The 15,320-nt window shown below is 40.4% G+C and overlaps 1 protein-coding gene across 6 annotated transcripts in view; it reads right to left on the reverse strand.

The window, feature by feature from the left end:
- nek10 (NIMA-related kinase 10) overlaps positions 1-15,320 on the reverse strand; it is a 251,318-nt gene that overhangs the window by 186,333 nt on the left and 49,665 nt on the right. For all 6 annotated transcript variants that reach the window (XM_087986912.1, XM_087986911.1, XM_043689493.2 and 3 more), the window contains exon 6: positions 1,328-1,412. In XM_087986912.1, coding sequence (XP_087843038.1) covers positions 1,328-1,412 — 85 coding nt within the window. The remainder of the gene's footprint in view (positions 1-1,327; positions 1,413-15,320) is intronic.

Here is a 15,320-nt window from a genome sequence, read left to right on the forward strand (position 1 = left end):
CCAGGCAATCCCTGCTTAACAAGAGAACCTAACTATTAATAGTACATTAGAACCTAACCCTCAATCAATATTTAGGAATAGACATACTAGAACTTACCACATGAACCAAATTCAGTATAGATTCACTCCCTTTCTGGCTAGAGGCTTGCTAGAGAGCCCTCCTTCTCTTTCCAGGGATTCTCCTCTCTGCTTCCTCTCTCCATGTTCTGTTCATGTTAAGTGATACTGCAGCAACTGTGCAAGATGTTGATCTTGCCTTCTTCACCGTGGCAAGCAAAAATACAAATTGCTCTAACAGGTCACTGCAATACATACTTTTGCTAAGCCAAAGGTATGAAAGTCAGAAGCACCTCACCTGTAACTGATGAGTGTTCTCTTTAATAGCGTCAACATAGGATTACCTTGTTTAAAAAATTAACTTGTTGTTTCTGGAATGATTAACAAAGACACCACACATGCATTGAACAAATTTAGTGTTCTGGCAATTCATCAGGCTATCAGAGTCAGATTTAGGGCTTTGGAAGTGCAGTGTGAGTGTCCCTACAACTGAACTAAGAGTTCTGGGTTCAAGTCCCATCTCCTCCACAGATGTGTGATAACAGGTTGAGTTTAGAATATATATATATATATATATATATTTATCAGGCTCAGGAAATCACATTAGTGTCCATTCGATGTCTTCTTGCATACTGGCATCATTCCAATTAAGAAATGTCATGTCCAGCATTCAGAGCAAAAAAACCCAAGGTAGGCTTTAGTGGTATTGAGATGCTGAATTTTATGCATAATACAGCCCATCTCAAACTCATTAATGGAAAGTATCCTGACTCAATGCCTAGCCACCCTGCTTGAATTGACTCCATTTTCCTTCTGTTAATTTTGTACGCTCTTTCTCAGGGATTTTTTATTCTCTCACAGAACATGGGTTTTACTGGCTGGCCAGCATTTATTGACCATCCACAGTTGCCCTTGAGAAGGTAGTGGTGAGCTGCCTTCTTGAACTGCTACAATCCATGTCTCTGACACACTCATTTTTATATATTTAGAAAAACAAGTAGAACAAAATATTACCAAAAAGTTGAAATTTTTTGAAGGCAAGTTTTAATGGCATTCCAAATCACTATCCAGTTACTGAAAAAAAATCAATAACAGTCGGAGGCCAGTAACGAGTGCACTCAGAGGACTGAGAAGCAGTTGAAGAAAATGTGATTAGCTTCAAATAACTAACATAACCAAACACAACGGCAAGAAGTCTTCACATCACTTACTTAAATCATTGACAAATTGAGTGACTGAAGAGTAGATGTGTATAGCTCACTGAACAAACCTGATAAAATTGATCTCTCATTATTAATCTCAGACAGATTAACACCCGAAGAAAATTAGCAGGTGGAACTCTGTCCACCCATTGCCTGTAACAGAAAAGATATCACACCAAGTTACAAATTAAACTGGCATTACTGTTAACATCACTGTTTCAATGTTCTATGCTAATTAATAAGTTAGCTATCAGTGCATAACAGACTTCTTACCATCTGCTATTCAATACCAAGCATTCTCTTTACTCACTGCACAGTTTATGAAACTCCAAAAAAAATTAATGTGATATATAATTCACATTCATTGTTAACCTACAATGAGTATAGTTCATAATCTTTAATGCTTTTTTGCAGGGTTAGACAGTTTTGATTGGTCAGTTTATGGGTTCCATGTGTTGGTGGGTTTACTTGGTGGACAGTACCAGACACACGGAGACAAGTGGTGAATTGCAGCATGTGACATACATGCAACTGGTTGCTGAGAGCAATGGAAATGATGGATAACCAAGAAAAACAGAATGTAAGGGGGAACTCTGGCTGAAGAGATTTGTTTCTTTAAGAAATAGGATGGGATTGATGGAAAGGATGGGGATAGTGTGGGTTAGGGATGAGATAAGAGGCACAGGATTGCATGGGAGAGAATGGATGGCATGATGGAATTGAGTAAGTGCGGCAAAATGTCCCAATTATTTCATATAATTTATTATTGAAAAGCTAATCTCAGAAGAAATGAAACTTCTCAAAGAAAATGTTTCAGAAATGCTGTCAGGTGATTTAAAAGAATATATCAGTGCTCATTCTAAGACAAAGAATCGTATAATAGTCTATACATTAGAGTCTGTGGCCACTTCTATCACTGTATCCAGTGCCGAGAAAATTTCTAATTAAGAGGACCAAGAGATATTTCAAACATGCTCACCAGGACTTTTTTTTTAGGATACAGCATGCATAGGAATGGTGAGAAGACCTGCGAAGGCTGGTCCTTGAGTCTTCCATTATTACCAAAAGGAGTCGAGGGGCTTTAGTGAGGGAAGGAGGCAGAAAGCAGTAATGTGAGATGTGGCTGAAGTGTAGAGCAGTAATATGGCTTATCTAACCTTAAGTCAGTGGACCAGGAGGATCTAAGATTTTAGGAAGATATCACTGGTGAATAACAATTTTGGGTACAATCTGACTCACACAGCATAACCTAGGTCAAAATACCTTACAGTTCCACTTATTCCTCTCTCTGTAGACCCTTCACATGCTTGTCTGAGTAGTCATCATTTGCAACAACCCTAGGTCTACAAATCCATCCTCACAGTCACCATACAAGAAATGCTGTTCTTCACTCTTCGTAACATTCCCACCTCTCTGCTTTCTCCCATTGCAGAAGAAAGTAAAAGTTGGTATAAGTTGGAGAGAAGATATTGTGGAAGCACAGAGCATCACAATGAAGCCTAAGTGATAAGTTGGAAATTTGGTACAGGTGGGAATTTGATGCAAAGGAGGAAAAAGGAGGACACAAATAATGCACCAGAAATGATGGTAAACAGTGTTTAGTGAGAGGGAGGAACTGAAACAAATCTGTATGAGTAAAGAAATGGTGTTGGAGAAACTGATGGGATTGAAGACTGATAATCTACACCCCAGAGTACTTAAAGAAGTGGCCCTAGAAATAGTGGATGCACGAGCAGCCGTTTTCCAAGACTCTGGAACAGTTCCTACAGATTGGGGAGTGGTAAATATAACCCAACTATTTAAAAAGGGAGGTAAAAAGAAAACGGAGAATTATAGATCAGTGAGTCTGACTCTGGTAGTGGGGAAAATGCTGGAGTCCATTATGAAGGATTTAATAACAAATGGTGGTAGAATCAGACATAAAAGGGTAGTCATGCCTGACAAATGGGTGGCACGGTGGCACAGTGGTTAGCACTGCTGCCTCACAGGGCCAGAGACCCGGGATCAATTCCCGCCTCAGGCGACTGACTGTGTGGAGTTTGCACATTCTCCCCGTGTCTGTGTGGGTTTGCTCCGGTTTCCTCCCACAGTCCAAAAATGTGTAGGTTAGGTGAATTGGCCATGCTACATTGCTCGTAGTGTTAGGTGTAGGGGAATGGGTCTGGGTGGTGGCGGGTCGGTGTGGACTTGTTGGGCCGAAGGGCCTGTTTCCACACTGTAAGTAACCTGAAATCTTCAAGGATGCAACTAGCGGAGTTGATTGGGGAAGGAGGAGCTCGTTATTGTGGTTTATTTGGACATTCAGACAGCTATTGACAAAGTTCCACGTAAGAGATTAATGTGTAAACATAAAAGCGCATGGGATTGGGTGTAGTACATTGAGATAGAAGAAGATTGGCTAGCAGACAGGAAACAAAGAGTAGGAATAATTGGTTTTTTTTCTGATGGTCGGCAGTGTCTCTAAGAGAAGAAATTCCTTATCATCTGTGTCTTAAGTGTACAACCCATTATTTTGTCCTCCCTTTTGGAAAGGGGAAACAAATCTTTTACATCACCCTGTTTAGTCCTCTAAGAATCTAAGAGGTAGTCACATCTCAGGTACAAGGAAGAGGCAGATGGGTTACTGTCAGGGGACAGAAAGGGAACTGGCAGGCAGTGCAGGAAACCCCTGTGGCTATTCCCCTCAATAACAAGTATGCTGTTTTAGATACAGTTGGCGGGGTGGGGGGACTTACCAGGGTTAAGCCAGGTCTCTGGCACAGAGTCTGTCCTTGTTGCTCAGAAGGAAAAGGGGAAGTTGAGCAGAACATTAGTCACTGGGGACTCCATAGTTAGGGGGACAGATAGGAGGTTCTGTGGGAACGAGAGAGACTCACAGTTGGTCTGTTGCCTCTGGGGTGCCAGGGTTCGTGATGTCTCAGATTGTGTTTTGAGGGGAGGGGGAGCAGTTCTCAAGTCGTGGTCCACATAGGTACTAACCACACAGGTAGGAAAAGGGATGGGGATTTCAGGCAGAAATTCAGGGAGCTAGGGTGGAAGCTTAGTACTAGAACAAACACAGTTGTCCTCTCTGGTTTGTTGCCTGTGCCACATGCTAGCGAGGTGAGGAATAGGCTGAGAGTGGAGTTGAACACATGGCTACAGGGATGATGCAGGAGGGAGGGCTTCAGATACCTGGATAATTGGGGCTCATGCTGAGGTAGGTGGGACCTCTAAAAACAGGATGGTCTACACCTGAAGCAGAGGGATACTAACATCATTAGGGGGGAGAGGTGGATTTGATAATAATATATGGGAGGGTTTAAAGTAATTCAGCAGGGGGATGGGAACCTAAATTGTAGTTCCAGCATCCAGGAGGTTGAGAGTAGTGAGGTCGGAAATATGGTTTCAAGGTCGCAAGAGTACACCGGCAAACAGGAAAGTGGTTTGAAGTGTGTCTACTTCAATGCCAGGAATATCCGGAATAAGGAAGGTGAACTTACAGTATGGATTGGTACCTGGGACTTCAATGTTGTGGCCATTTTGGAAACATGGCTAGAGAAGAAACAGGAATGGTTGTTGCAGGTTCTGGGATTTAGATGTTTCAGTAACAACACAGAAAATGATACAAGAGAGGGAGAAAAGACATTGTTAGTCAAGCACAGTATTACGGTAGCAGAAAGGATATTTGAGGACTCATTTACTGAGGTAGTATGGGCAGAGGTTAAAAACAGGAAAGGAGAGGTCACCCTTTTGGGAGTTTTCTATAGGGCTTCAAATAGTTCCATAGATGTAGAGGAAAGGAGAACAAAGGTAATTCAGGATAGGAGCGAGAGTAACAGGGTAGTTGTTATGTGGGACTTTAACTTTCCAAATATTGACTGGAAATACTATAGTTCAAGTACTTTAAATGGGTCAGTTTTTGTCCAATGTGTGCAGGATGGTTTTCTGACACTGTATGTAGACAAGCCAACAAGGGCTGAAGACACATTGGATTTGGTATTGGGTAATGAACCTGGCCAGGTGTTAGATTTAGAGATAGGTGAGCACTTTGGTGATAATGACCACAATTCGGTTATGTTTACTTTAGCGATGGAAAGGAAGAGATATATAACACAGAGCAAGAGTTTTTCCTGGGGGAAAAGGCAATTATGATGTGATTAGGCAAGATTTAGGATGCACAGGATGGCGAAGGAAACTGCATGGGCTGGGCACAATTGAAATGTGTAGCTTATTCAAGGAATAGCTGCGTGTCCTTGATAAGTATGTACCTGTCAGGCAGGGAAGAAGTTGTCGAGCAAGGGAGCTGTGGTTTACTAAAGAAATTGAACCACTTGTCAAGAGGAAGAAGAAGGCTTATGTTAGGATGAGACGTGAAGGCTCAGTTCAGGCACTTGAAAGTTACAAGTTAGCTAGGAAAAACCTAAAGAGGCAGCTCAGAAGAGCCAGGAGGGGACATGAGAAATCATTAGCAAGTCAGGATCAAGGAAAACCCTAAAGCTTTCTACAGGTATATCAGGAATAAAAGAACGACCAGAGAAAGATTAGGGCTAATCAAGGATAGTAGTGGGAAGTTGTGTGTAGAGTCCGAGGAGAGAAAAGCGTTAAATGAATATTTTTCATCAGTATTCGCACGGGTGGGAAAAGGATAATGTTGTTGAGGAGAATACTGAGAAACAAGCTACTCGACGAGACGGGATTGACATTAGCAAGGAGGAGGTGTTAGCAATTCTGGGAAATGTGAAAATAGATAAGTCCCCTGGGTCAGATGGGATTTATCCTAGGATTCTCTGGGAAGCCAGGGAGGAGATTGCCAAGCCTTTGACTTTGATCTTTATGTCATCATTGTCTACAGTAATAGTGTCAGAAGACTAGAGGATAGCAAATGTTGTCCCCTTGTTCAAGAAGGGGAAGACAGACAACCCTGGTATTTATAGATCAGTGAGCCTTACTTTGTTTGTGGGTAAAGTGTTGGAAAAGAGTATAAGAGATAGGATTTATAATCATCTAGAAAGGAATAAGTTGATTAGGGATAGACAAAACAGTCTTGTGAAGGGTAGGTTGTGCCTTACAAATCTTATTGAGTTCTTTGAGATGGTGACCAAACAGGTGGATGAAGGTAAAGCGTTGATGTGGTGTGTATGGATTTCAGTAAGGCATTTGATAAGGTTCCCCACAGTAGGCTATTGCACAAAATACGGAAGCATGGGATTGAGGTTGATTTAGCTTTTTGGGTCAGAGGTTGGCTAGCTGAAAGAAGACAAAGGGTGTAGGTTGATGGAAAATGTTAAACCTGGAGTTCGGTTACTAATGGTGTACCGCAAGGAACTGTTTTGGGGCCACTGCTGTTTGTCATGTTTATAAATAACCTAGATAAGGGTGTAGAAGGATGGGTTAGTAAATTTGCGGATTACACTAAGGTTGGTGGAGTTGTGGATAGTGTTGAAGGATGTTGCAGGTTACAGAGAGACATAGATAAGCTGCAGAACAAGGCTGAGAGGTGGAAAATGGAGTTTAATGCAGAAAAGTGTGAGTTGATTCACTTTGGAAGGAGTAACAGGAGTAAAGAGAACTGGGCTAATGGTAAGATTCTTGGTAATGTAGATGAGCAGAGAGATCTCGGTGTTCAGGTACATAGAAAGTTGCCACCCAGGTTGATAGGGTCGTTAAGGTAGCATATGGTGTGTTAGCTTTGATTGGTAGAGGGATTGAGTTTCAAAGCCATGAGGTCATGCTGCAGCTATACAAAACACTGGTGTGGCTGCACTTGAGTATTGTGTACAGTTCTGGTCACCGCATTATAGGAAGGTTGTGGAAGCTTTGGAGAGGGTTCAGAGGAGATTTACAAGGATGTTGCCTGGTACAGAAGGAAGATCTTATGAGGAAAAGCTGAGGAACTTGAGGCTGTTTTCATTAGAGAGAAAAGGTATATTAAGTGGAGAGGTGACTTAATTGAGACAGAGAAGATAATCAGAGGGTTAGAAAGGATGGACAATGAGAGCCTTTTTCCTCGAATAGTGATGGCTAGCATGAGAAGACATAGCTTTAAATTGAGAGGTGATAGATATAGGACAGATGTCGGAGGTAGTTTCTTTACTCAGAGTACTAAGGTCATGGAACGCATTGCCTGCAACAGTCATAGACCCGCCAACTTTAAGGGCATTTAAATGGCCATTGGATAGACACATGGGCGAGAATGAAATAATGTAAGATAGATGGGCTTCAGATTGGATCCACAGTTTGGCACAACATCGAGGACCGAATGGCCTGTACTACGCTGTAATATTCTATGTTCTAATCTTGTGTGTTTTGAAAAGGTCTCTCATTCTTCTACGTTCCAATGAATATAGGCACAATCTATCCAACCTCTTATCATAAAACAGTTACTCCATACCTAGTGTCAGGCTAATGAGCCTTTTCTGGACTGTCTCCAAAGCTAGTCTATCTTTCCTTAGATAAGGAGCCCATAACAGTATTCCAGCTATGGTCTGACTAGTGCCTTGCATAGTTTTAGCAAAACCTGCCTTCCTTTGAAATAAAGGGTAACATCCCATTTGCTTTCCCTGTTGCCCCCTGAACTTGGATGCTAGTTATGTTTTGTGATTCATGGACAAGGACTCCCAAATTCCTCTGTTTTATAGCTTTTTGCAATCTTTCTCCATTTAACTAATACACAACTCCAATATTCTTCCTGCCAAAGTGCTTAATGTCACATTTCCCATGTTATATTCTATTTGTCAAGTTTTTGCCAACTTATATAATCTGTCTATTATCCTTCTATAGATTCTTCGTGCTACCTTAGACATTCGCTTTCCCACCTATTTTTGGGTCATTCACAAGCTTGGCTATAGTGCATTTACTTTTTTCAGCGAAGTCATTATTGTAAATAATTGTGGTAACAGCAGTGAAACCACTGCACTAGGTACAGGTTGCCATTCTGAAAATCCCATTCCTCTTGTCCAAACTCTGACTTCTGTTAGTTCGCCAATGCTAATGTACTAACTCCAAAACCAACAAATGTCATCTGAAAATCTGTCAATCCCTCTTGATACCTCCTCAAAGAATTCAAGTCAATTTGTTAGGCATGATTTACTCTCCTGAAGCCATTTTGACTTTGCTTGACCATATTCTGTATTTTTAAAAGCTCTGTTACGACATCCTTTATGATAGACTCTTAACATTTTCCTAATTACAGACATTAAGCTAACTGGCCTATAGTTACCTGACACTTGTCTCCTTCCTTTTTTGAATAAAGTGTTACATTGGCAGTTTTCCAATTCCCTGGAGCATTTCCAGAATCTAAGGATTCCTGGGAGATTTCTATCCGTACATCCACAATCTGTATCTAGTACCTGTGAAATCCTAGGATGCATCCCATCAGGTCCCGGGGATCTATTAGTCTTTAGCCCCATTACTTGGACTAGCACTTTTTCTCTAGTGATGGTTATTCTATTTATTTCCTCTCTTTCTTGCCTCTTGAGTATATAGTAATTTTGTGATGCTATTAGTGCTCTCTGCTGTGAAATATTTATTTAACTCCTCTGCTATTTCCTAGTTTCTTATTATTTCCCTAGCCTTATTCTGTAAGGTGCCTATGTTCACTTTGGCCTCTATATCTTTACATGTATTTGAAGACGTTCTTACTATATGTTTTGATATTACTTGCAAGTTTACCCTCAAAAAATTTATTTTATCTCTCACATTGCTATGTAAAGGCTTGTTTTCTCAATGACTTACTGCAAAAGCCTTTTTGAGACTTAGGGTTCTTGTGGCTTCTCTGGGGAAGTTTCCTGTTCAAAGATTCTTCCTCCTCAATAACTGTTCTGCTTTGAGGCTTTTCTGGTCTTCAAACTGTACTAACAATTTGTTCAAAAATTTTGATTCTTCATTTCCTCAGATAATGTCAGGTCTGTTTCTTGATCTTCACTGCTGCCACAATTATCGTGACAGTGTATCCTGTAACTCCAATCCTATTTCATTGTGTGGATTGAGGCTACGCTGAGTTTGGGTTCAAGACAGAATGCTCATGAAGAATGTAACATCAAAAATTGTCTTCATTTTTTAACTGTCTTCAGGCTTAGACTTCATAGTAACACTATTTATTATACAGCAATACCAAGTATTGCTATACATGGTAATCAAGATTTGCTAGGTTCAGACTTATCATCTTTTGGGTAAAGACTCTTATGCTCTCTCACACTTGCATTTGTGTGCTCTCACTCTGCCCTGTGCGCTCTCTCACGTGCTTATTGTAAAGAGTTCTAACTCCAAGCACCATCTCATTTACTTGTGACAGCTTCATAAGGTTGAGCCAGGGACCTGAAAGCCTTGCACAACAGTACTATACCATAAACCTCTGGTTTTCCTTCATATTTAATTTGCTTTTTTAAAAAAATCTCAGGTCCGTATTTGTTTCACACAAGTTATGTTCTGAGACATCACTTGGTAAGATAAATGACAGGTGGCACACAGGGCCAGGGCCAATGAAGAGATAAGAACAAAAAGGCAAAAAATGAGCAGTAAGTGATAAGCAGCAATGAAAGAAAAGGAAGGTTAAAATAAGAAGGCAAAAACCAATAAATCGAAAGAAGAACTAGTGTTGCAAGTAACAGACCAAGATTACTTTAAGAAGCTTTCATTTATGATCCTTATCATTATTATATGCAGTATATAATCCTGAATATGGATCAGAGGTATTGAAACATTGTGGTACAAGAAAATGGGAAAAAAAGTGAAATGTTTAAATATGTTACTTAAATGGTTAAGTATGATTGCCACCAGTAAGTGAGCCACTTGATTCTCTGAATGTTCTTCTTATGGAACACTACTATCAAGAACATATAGTCATAGAACCATAGAGATCTATTGCACAGAAAGTAGCCCTCTAGCCCATCGAGTTTGCACCGGTCAAAAACAAGCACCATACTATTCTAACCCTATTTTGCAGCACTTGGTCTATAGCCTCGTATGTCTTGTCATCGTAAGTGCACACGTAAGTATTACTTAAATGTTAAGCGGATTTCTGCTTCTACCATCTTTACAGGTAGTAAGTTCCAGATTTCTAGCACCCTCTGGGTGAAAAGATATTTCCTCACATCCCCTTTAAATCTCCTGCCTTCAAATTACTTTAAATCTATTCTCCTGCTATTTCCTCTCTTGACTCACTCAACAGCCTGCAGTAAATCTTAAGTGGCCTTGGAAATTCAACTACTTTTAAACTTCCAAACCACTCAGAACCTCCTCTTTGTCTTTGCTAATTTCTATAACTATACCACAGTGCTTCTCCCTGTTTACTATCCCTCTCAGTAGTGAGCACCGACACAAACTTTGAACCCTATCTAAATCCTCCAGTTCCACACATACAGATTGCCTTTATGGTCCTTAATGGGCCTTATTCTTGCCCAAGTTATCCTTTTACCCTTACTGGACATGTGAAACAACTTAGCATTTTGTTTATTTTACCTGCCATTATTCTTTCATATCCCTTTTTGCTCTCCTAATTCCCTGTTGTGGTTCTGTTCGCCAAGCTGGGAATTTGCGTTGCAGATGTTTCGTCCCCTGTCTAGGTGACATCCTCAGTGCTTGGGAGCCTCCTGTGAAGCGCTTCTGTGATGTTTCCTCCAGCATTTATAGTGGTTTGAATCTGCCGCTTCCGGTTGTCAGTTCCAGATGTCTGTTGCAGTGGTCGGTATATTGGGTCCAGGTCGATGTGCTTATTGATTGAATCTGTGGATGAGTGCCATGCCTCTAGGAATTCCCAGGCTGTTCTCTGAGGACAGGTTTTGGAGAGTCAAGTGGTGCCACTTGACTCTCCAAAACCTGTCCTCATAGAGAACAGCCAGGAAATTCCTAGAGGCATGGCACTCATCCACAGATTCAATCAATAAGCACATCGACCTGGACCCAATATACCGACCACTGCAACGGACAGCTGGAACTGACAACCGGAAGCAGCAGATTCAAACCACTATAAATACCGGAGGAAACATCACAGAAGCGCTTCACAGGAGGCTCCCAAGCACTGAGGATGTCACCTAGACAGGGGACGAAACGTCTGCAACACAAATTCCCAGCTCGGCGAACAGAACCACAACAATGAGCACCCGAGCTACAAATCTTCTCACAAACTTTGAACTCCTAATTCCCTTTTTAAGTCCACCCTTGCACATTCTATGCTTCTCTAGAGCTCTTGCTGCTTTCAGTCTTTCATCTCATTTTGAGTTATAAGGAAAAGCTGAATAGGCTGGGACTTTTTTCGCCGGAGTTGAGGAGGCTGAGGGGTGCCCTTATAGAGGGTTATAAAATCATGATGGACATAGATATGGTGAATAGCCAAGGTCTTTTCCCCAAAAGTGGAGGGCATAGGTTTAAGGTGAGAGGGGAAAGATTTAAAAGTGACCTGAGGAGCAACGTTTTCACACAGAGGGTAGTGTGTATATGGAATGAGTTATCAGAGGCAAGAACAATTACAACATTTAAAAGACACCTGGACAGGTATGAGAATAGGAAAGGTTCAGAGGGATTTGGGCCAAATGCAGGCAAGTGGGACTAGTTCAGTTTAGGAAACCTAGTTGGTATGGGAGAGTTAGGCCAAAGGCTCTGTTTCCAAGAATAGACTCTATGACTCTATTCAATAATGTTACCATCACTAATCCCCCACTAATAACATCCTTGGGGTTACTTTGACCAGAAATTCACCACATAAACACAGAGGCTATAAGAGCAGGTCAGAGGCTAGGATTATCACAGCAAGTAACTCACCACTTGACTCTCCAAAACCTGTCCTCAATCTACAAGGCACAAAACTGCAGCATGATGAAATACTCCCCACTTGCCTGGCTGAGTATAGCTTCAACAACACTCAAAAAGCTTGACATAATCGAGGACAAAGCAGCCCACTCAATTGTCAGCGCATACAAAAAGATCCACTCCATCCAGCACTGATGCTCAGCAGCAACAGTATGTATTATCTCCAAGATACACTGCAGAAATTCACCAAATATCCTTAACCAAACCCATGACCACTTCCACCTCTAAGGACAACAGTCACAGATACATAGGAATACCACCACCTACAAGTTCCCTCCAACTCACTCACCATGCTGACTTGGAAGTATATTGCCATTCCTTTAGTGTAGCTGGGTCAAAATCTGCTGAACTGCCTGCTGAAGGGCATTGTGGATCAACCCACAGCATGTGGACTGCAGTGATTCAAGAAGGCAGCTCACCACCACCTTCTCAAGGGCAACTAGGGACAGGCAATAAATGCTGGCTAACCAACAATGCCCACATTCCATGAGTGAATTTAAATAAAATTAAAAACTGCTCTGCTGTTCTAGGTCATGGATAAATGTCTCTACAAAATCAGTCTCCAATAATATCTCCACATTGTTTATTATTATACATATCCAGAAACATATCAATTTCTGTATTGAACCTGCTCAAAGACTACGCTTCCACAGTTCTCTGGGACAGAAAATTTTGTATTTCACCATCCTCTGAGTGAAGAAATTCCTCATCTCAGTCTTAAATGGCCTATACCTTATCCTGTCTCATGTCTCATGATTCTAAAATCACAAGCCAAGGGAAACATCCAATCTACATCCACCCTGTAGGAAATTTATACATGCCAATGAGATTACCTCTCATTCTTTGAAACTCTGGAGAATATGGCCCTCCTGAAATGAAAATCTTACCATCCCAGGGATTAGTCTGGTGAACTGCATTCCTTCTGTGGCAAGTATATTCTTATTTAGATAATGAGACTAAAACTGTATACAGTACTCCAGATGCAGTCTCACTAAGGTTGTATACAATTGCAGTGCAATGTCCTTACTCCTGTACTCAAATTCCCTTGTGATAATGGCTAACATAACAATTACCTGCCCTGTTGATTTTTATGCCTGCACTTTGTGACTCAACCAAGGACATTCAGGTTCCTTTCAACATTTAAGGAGTCATCTGTCTTTCTGTTATTAATTACTAAAGTAGATAATTTCACACTTATTCACATTATATCTCATCTGCTATGATCTTGCCCAATTGCTTAACTTGTCCAAGTCTTCTTGAAGTCTCCTTGCATCTTTCTCACATCATGCCCCCTTAGTATTCAGCAAATTTGAAAATATTACAATTGGTTTCCACATTAAAATCATTTGTATAGATTATGTAGTGTGGACTTTGCAGCACCCCATTAGTAAACAGTCTGCCATTCTGAGAATTACCGATTCATTCCTGCTCTTTGCTTTCCGTCTATTCACAAATTCTCAATCCATTAATAAATTCCCCCAAACACATGCTTAAATTTATTTACCATCCTCCAGTGTGTATTCTTATCAAACCTTTCTGAAATTCAAATGCACCAGATCCACTTTTTTTTATTCACTCCACAAGTAATATCCTCAATAACATTGTTAAGCATGATTTCCCTTTCATAAATTTATGTTGACTCTGCCCAATTTTGACTTTCTTTTGTTAAGGTTCTTTATAATATATTCTTTATAATAGATTATAACATTTTCCCACTACTGACGTAAAAGTAACAGATCTATAGTTCTCCACTTTCTCTTTCCCTTTTTTCTTAATTAATAAGGTTACAATTCTCACCTCCAAATTAGTGGTAACATTTCCATTATTTATATAATTATGAAAGCTTACTATCTTTGCTCCACTACCTCTACTCCTTTGTAGCTTATATTATATTCTTGCTTCCTTTTCCTGTACAGTTTCTTAGTCATCCTTTGTTGGGTCATAAATTGCTCCTAACTCTCAGGTTTATCTTTACTTCTAGCATTCTTACAAACCACTTCCTAATGTAATCTTTAATTCCCTTCATTAATTTAACTATCCTTTTGGGTGTTTATGCCTTAGAAGAATGTATATCTACAGCAGACCTTTTAGTATTTCTTTAAGTACTGTCATTGCCTGTCTCGGATAAAATATTTTAGTGTATTTGCTCCATCTATGATAGCCAACTTGCTCATATCCTTAAGACTCTAGTTTCAGATTATTTTCCATAACTCATTCTCTTAAAATAATTCCAAATTCAAAATAACATAATACTTTGGGCGGCACGGTGGCACAGTGGTTAGCACTGCTGCCTCGCAGCGCCAGAGACCCGGGTTCGATTCCCGCCTCAGGCGACTGACTGTGTGGAGTTTGCACATTCTCCCCGTGTCTGCGTGGGTTTCCTCCGGGTGCTCCGGTTTCCTCCCACACTCCAAAGATGTGCAAGTCAGGTGAATTGGCCATGCTAAATTGCCCGTAGTGTTAGGTAAAGGGGTAAATGTAGGGGTATGGGTGGGTTACGCTTCGGCGGGTCGGTGTGGACTTGTTGGGCCGAAGGGCCTGTTTCCACACTGTAAGTAATCTAATCTAATCTAATCTTTGTTGGCTCCTCAACGTACTGTTTCACAAATGCATCTCATACACACTCCCAAGAATTTATCCTCTACTGCATTAATGCTGACTTGGTTATCCCAGTCTATATAGAAATTTATGTTGCCATTATTACAGTATTATGCACATCGCATGCATCTTTCATTTCCTGATTAAAGCCTCTCTACATAAGATCCTCTCTTACTTAATATACCGATGTCATCCCTTATTAAGAGTGCTACCCCACCTCCTATTCCTTTTTGTCTATGCCTCCTCGATATAGAATATCCTTGGATAGTCAGTTTCCAATCTCAGTTAACCTGGAATCAATTCTCCACAGTAGCAATTAAATCATGACCATTTATCTCAATTTTGCATTTAAATCATTAACCTTGTTATGAATGCTATGTGCATCCAATGCTATGTTTTTAATGCTGCTTTTTTAACCAATATTTTCCATTTTGATGCTGTGTGATGCTTGCCATTGCTTCACCTATTTAACGCATTTTGGTCATATCTATATTTGCCATGAGGAAATTCAAAATCTAATAAAGTACTTTTCTTTGCTTTATACACTAAGTAAAATATACTTTAAAGATTAATTGGAACAACAATTTAGACCACAATAATGCAGCTGGATACACAAAAGATATGATATTTTTCACTGTATCCAGATCATTTGGTGATAAAACCTGATAAACGCAA

This window comes from Chiloscyllium plagiosum, unplaced genomic scaffold (genome assembly GCF_037043375.1).
Source record: "Chiloscyllium plagiosum isolate Xiang-an unplaced genomic scaffold, Cpla_swu_hap1 HiC_scaffold_5, whole genome shotgun sequence".
Classification (NCBI taxonomy): Eukaryota; Metazoa; Chordata; class Chondrichthyes; order Orectolobiformes; family Hemiscylliidae; genus Chiloscyllium; species Chiloscyllium plagiosum.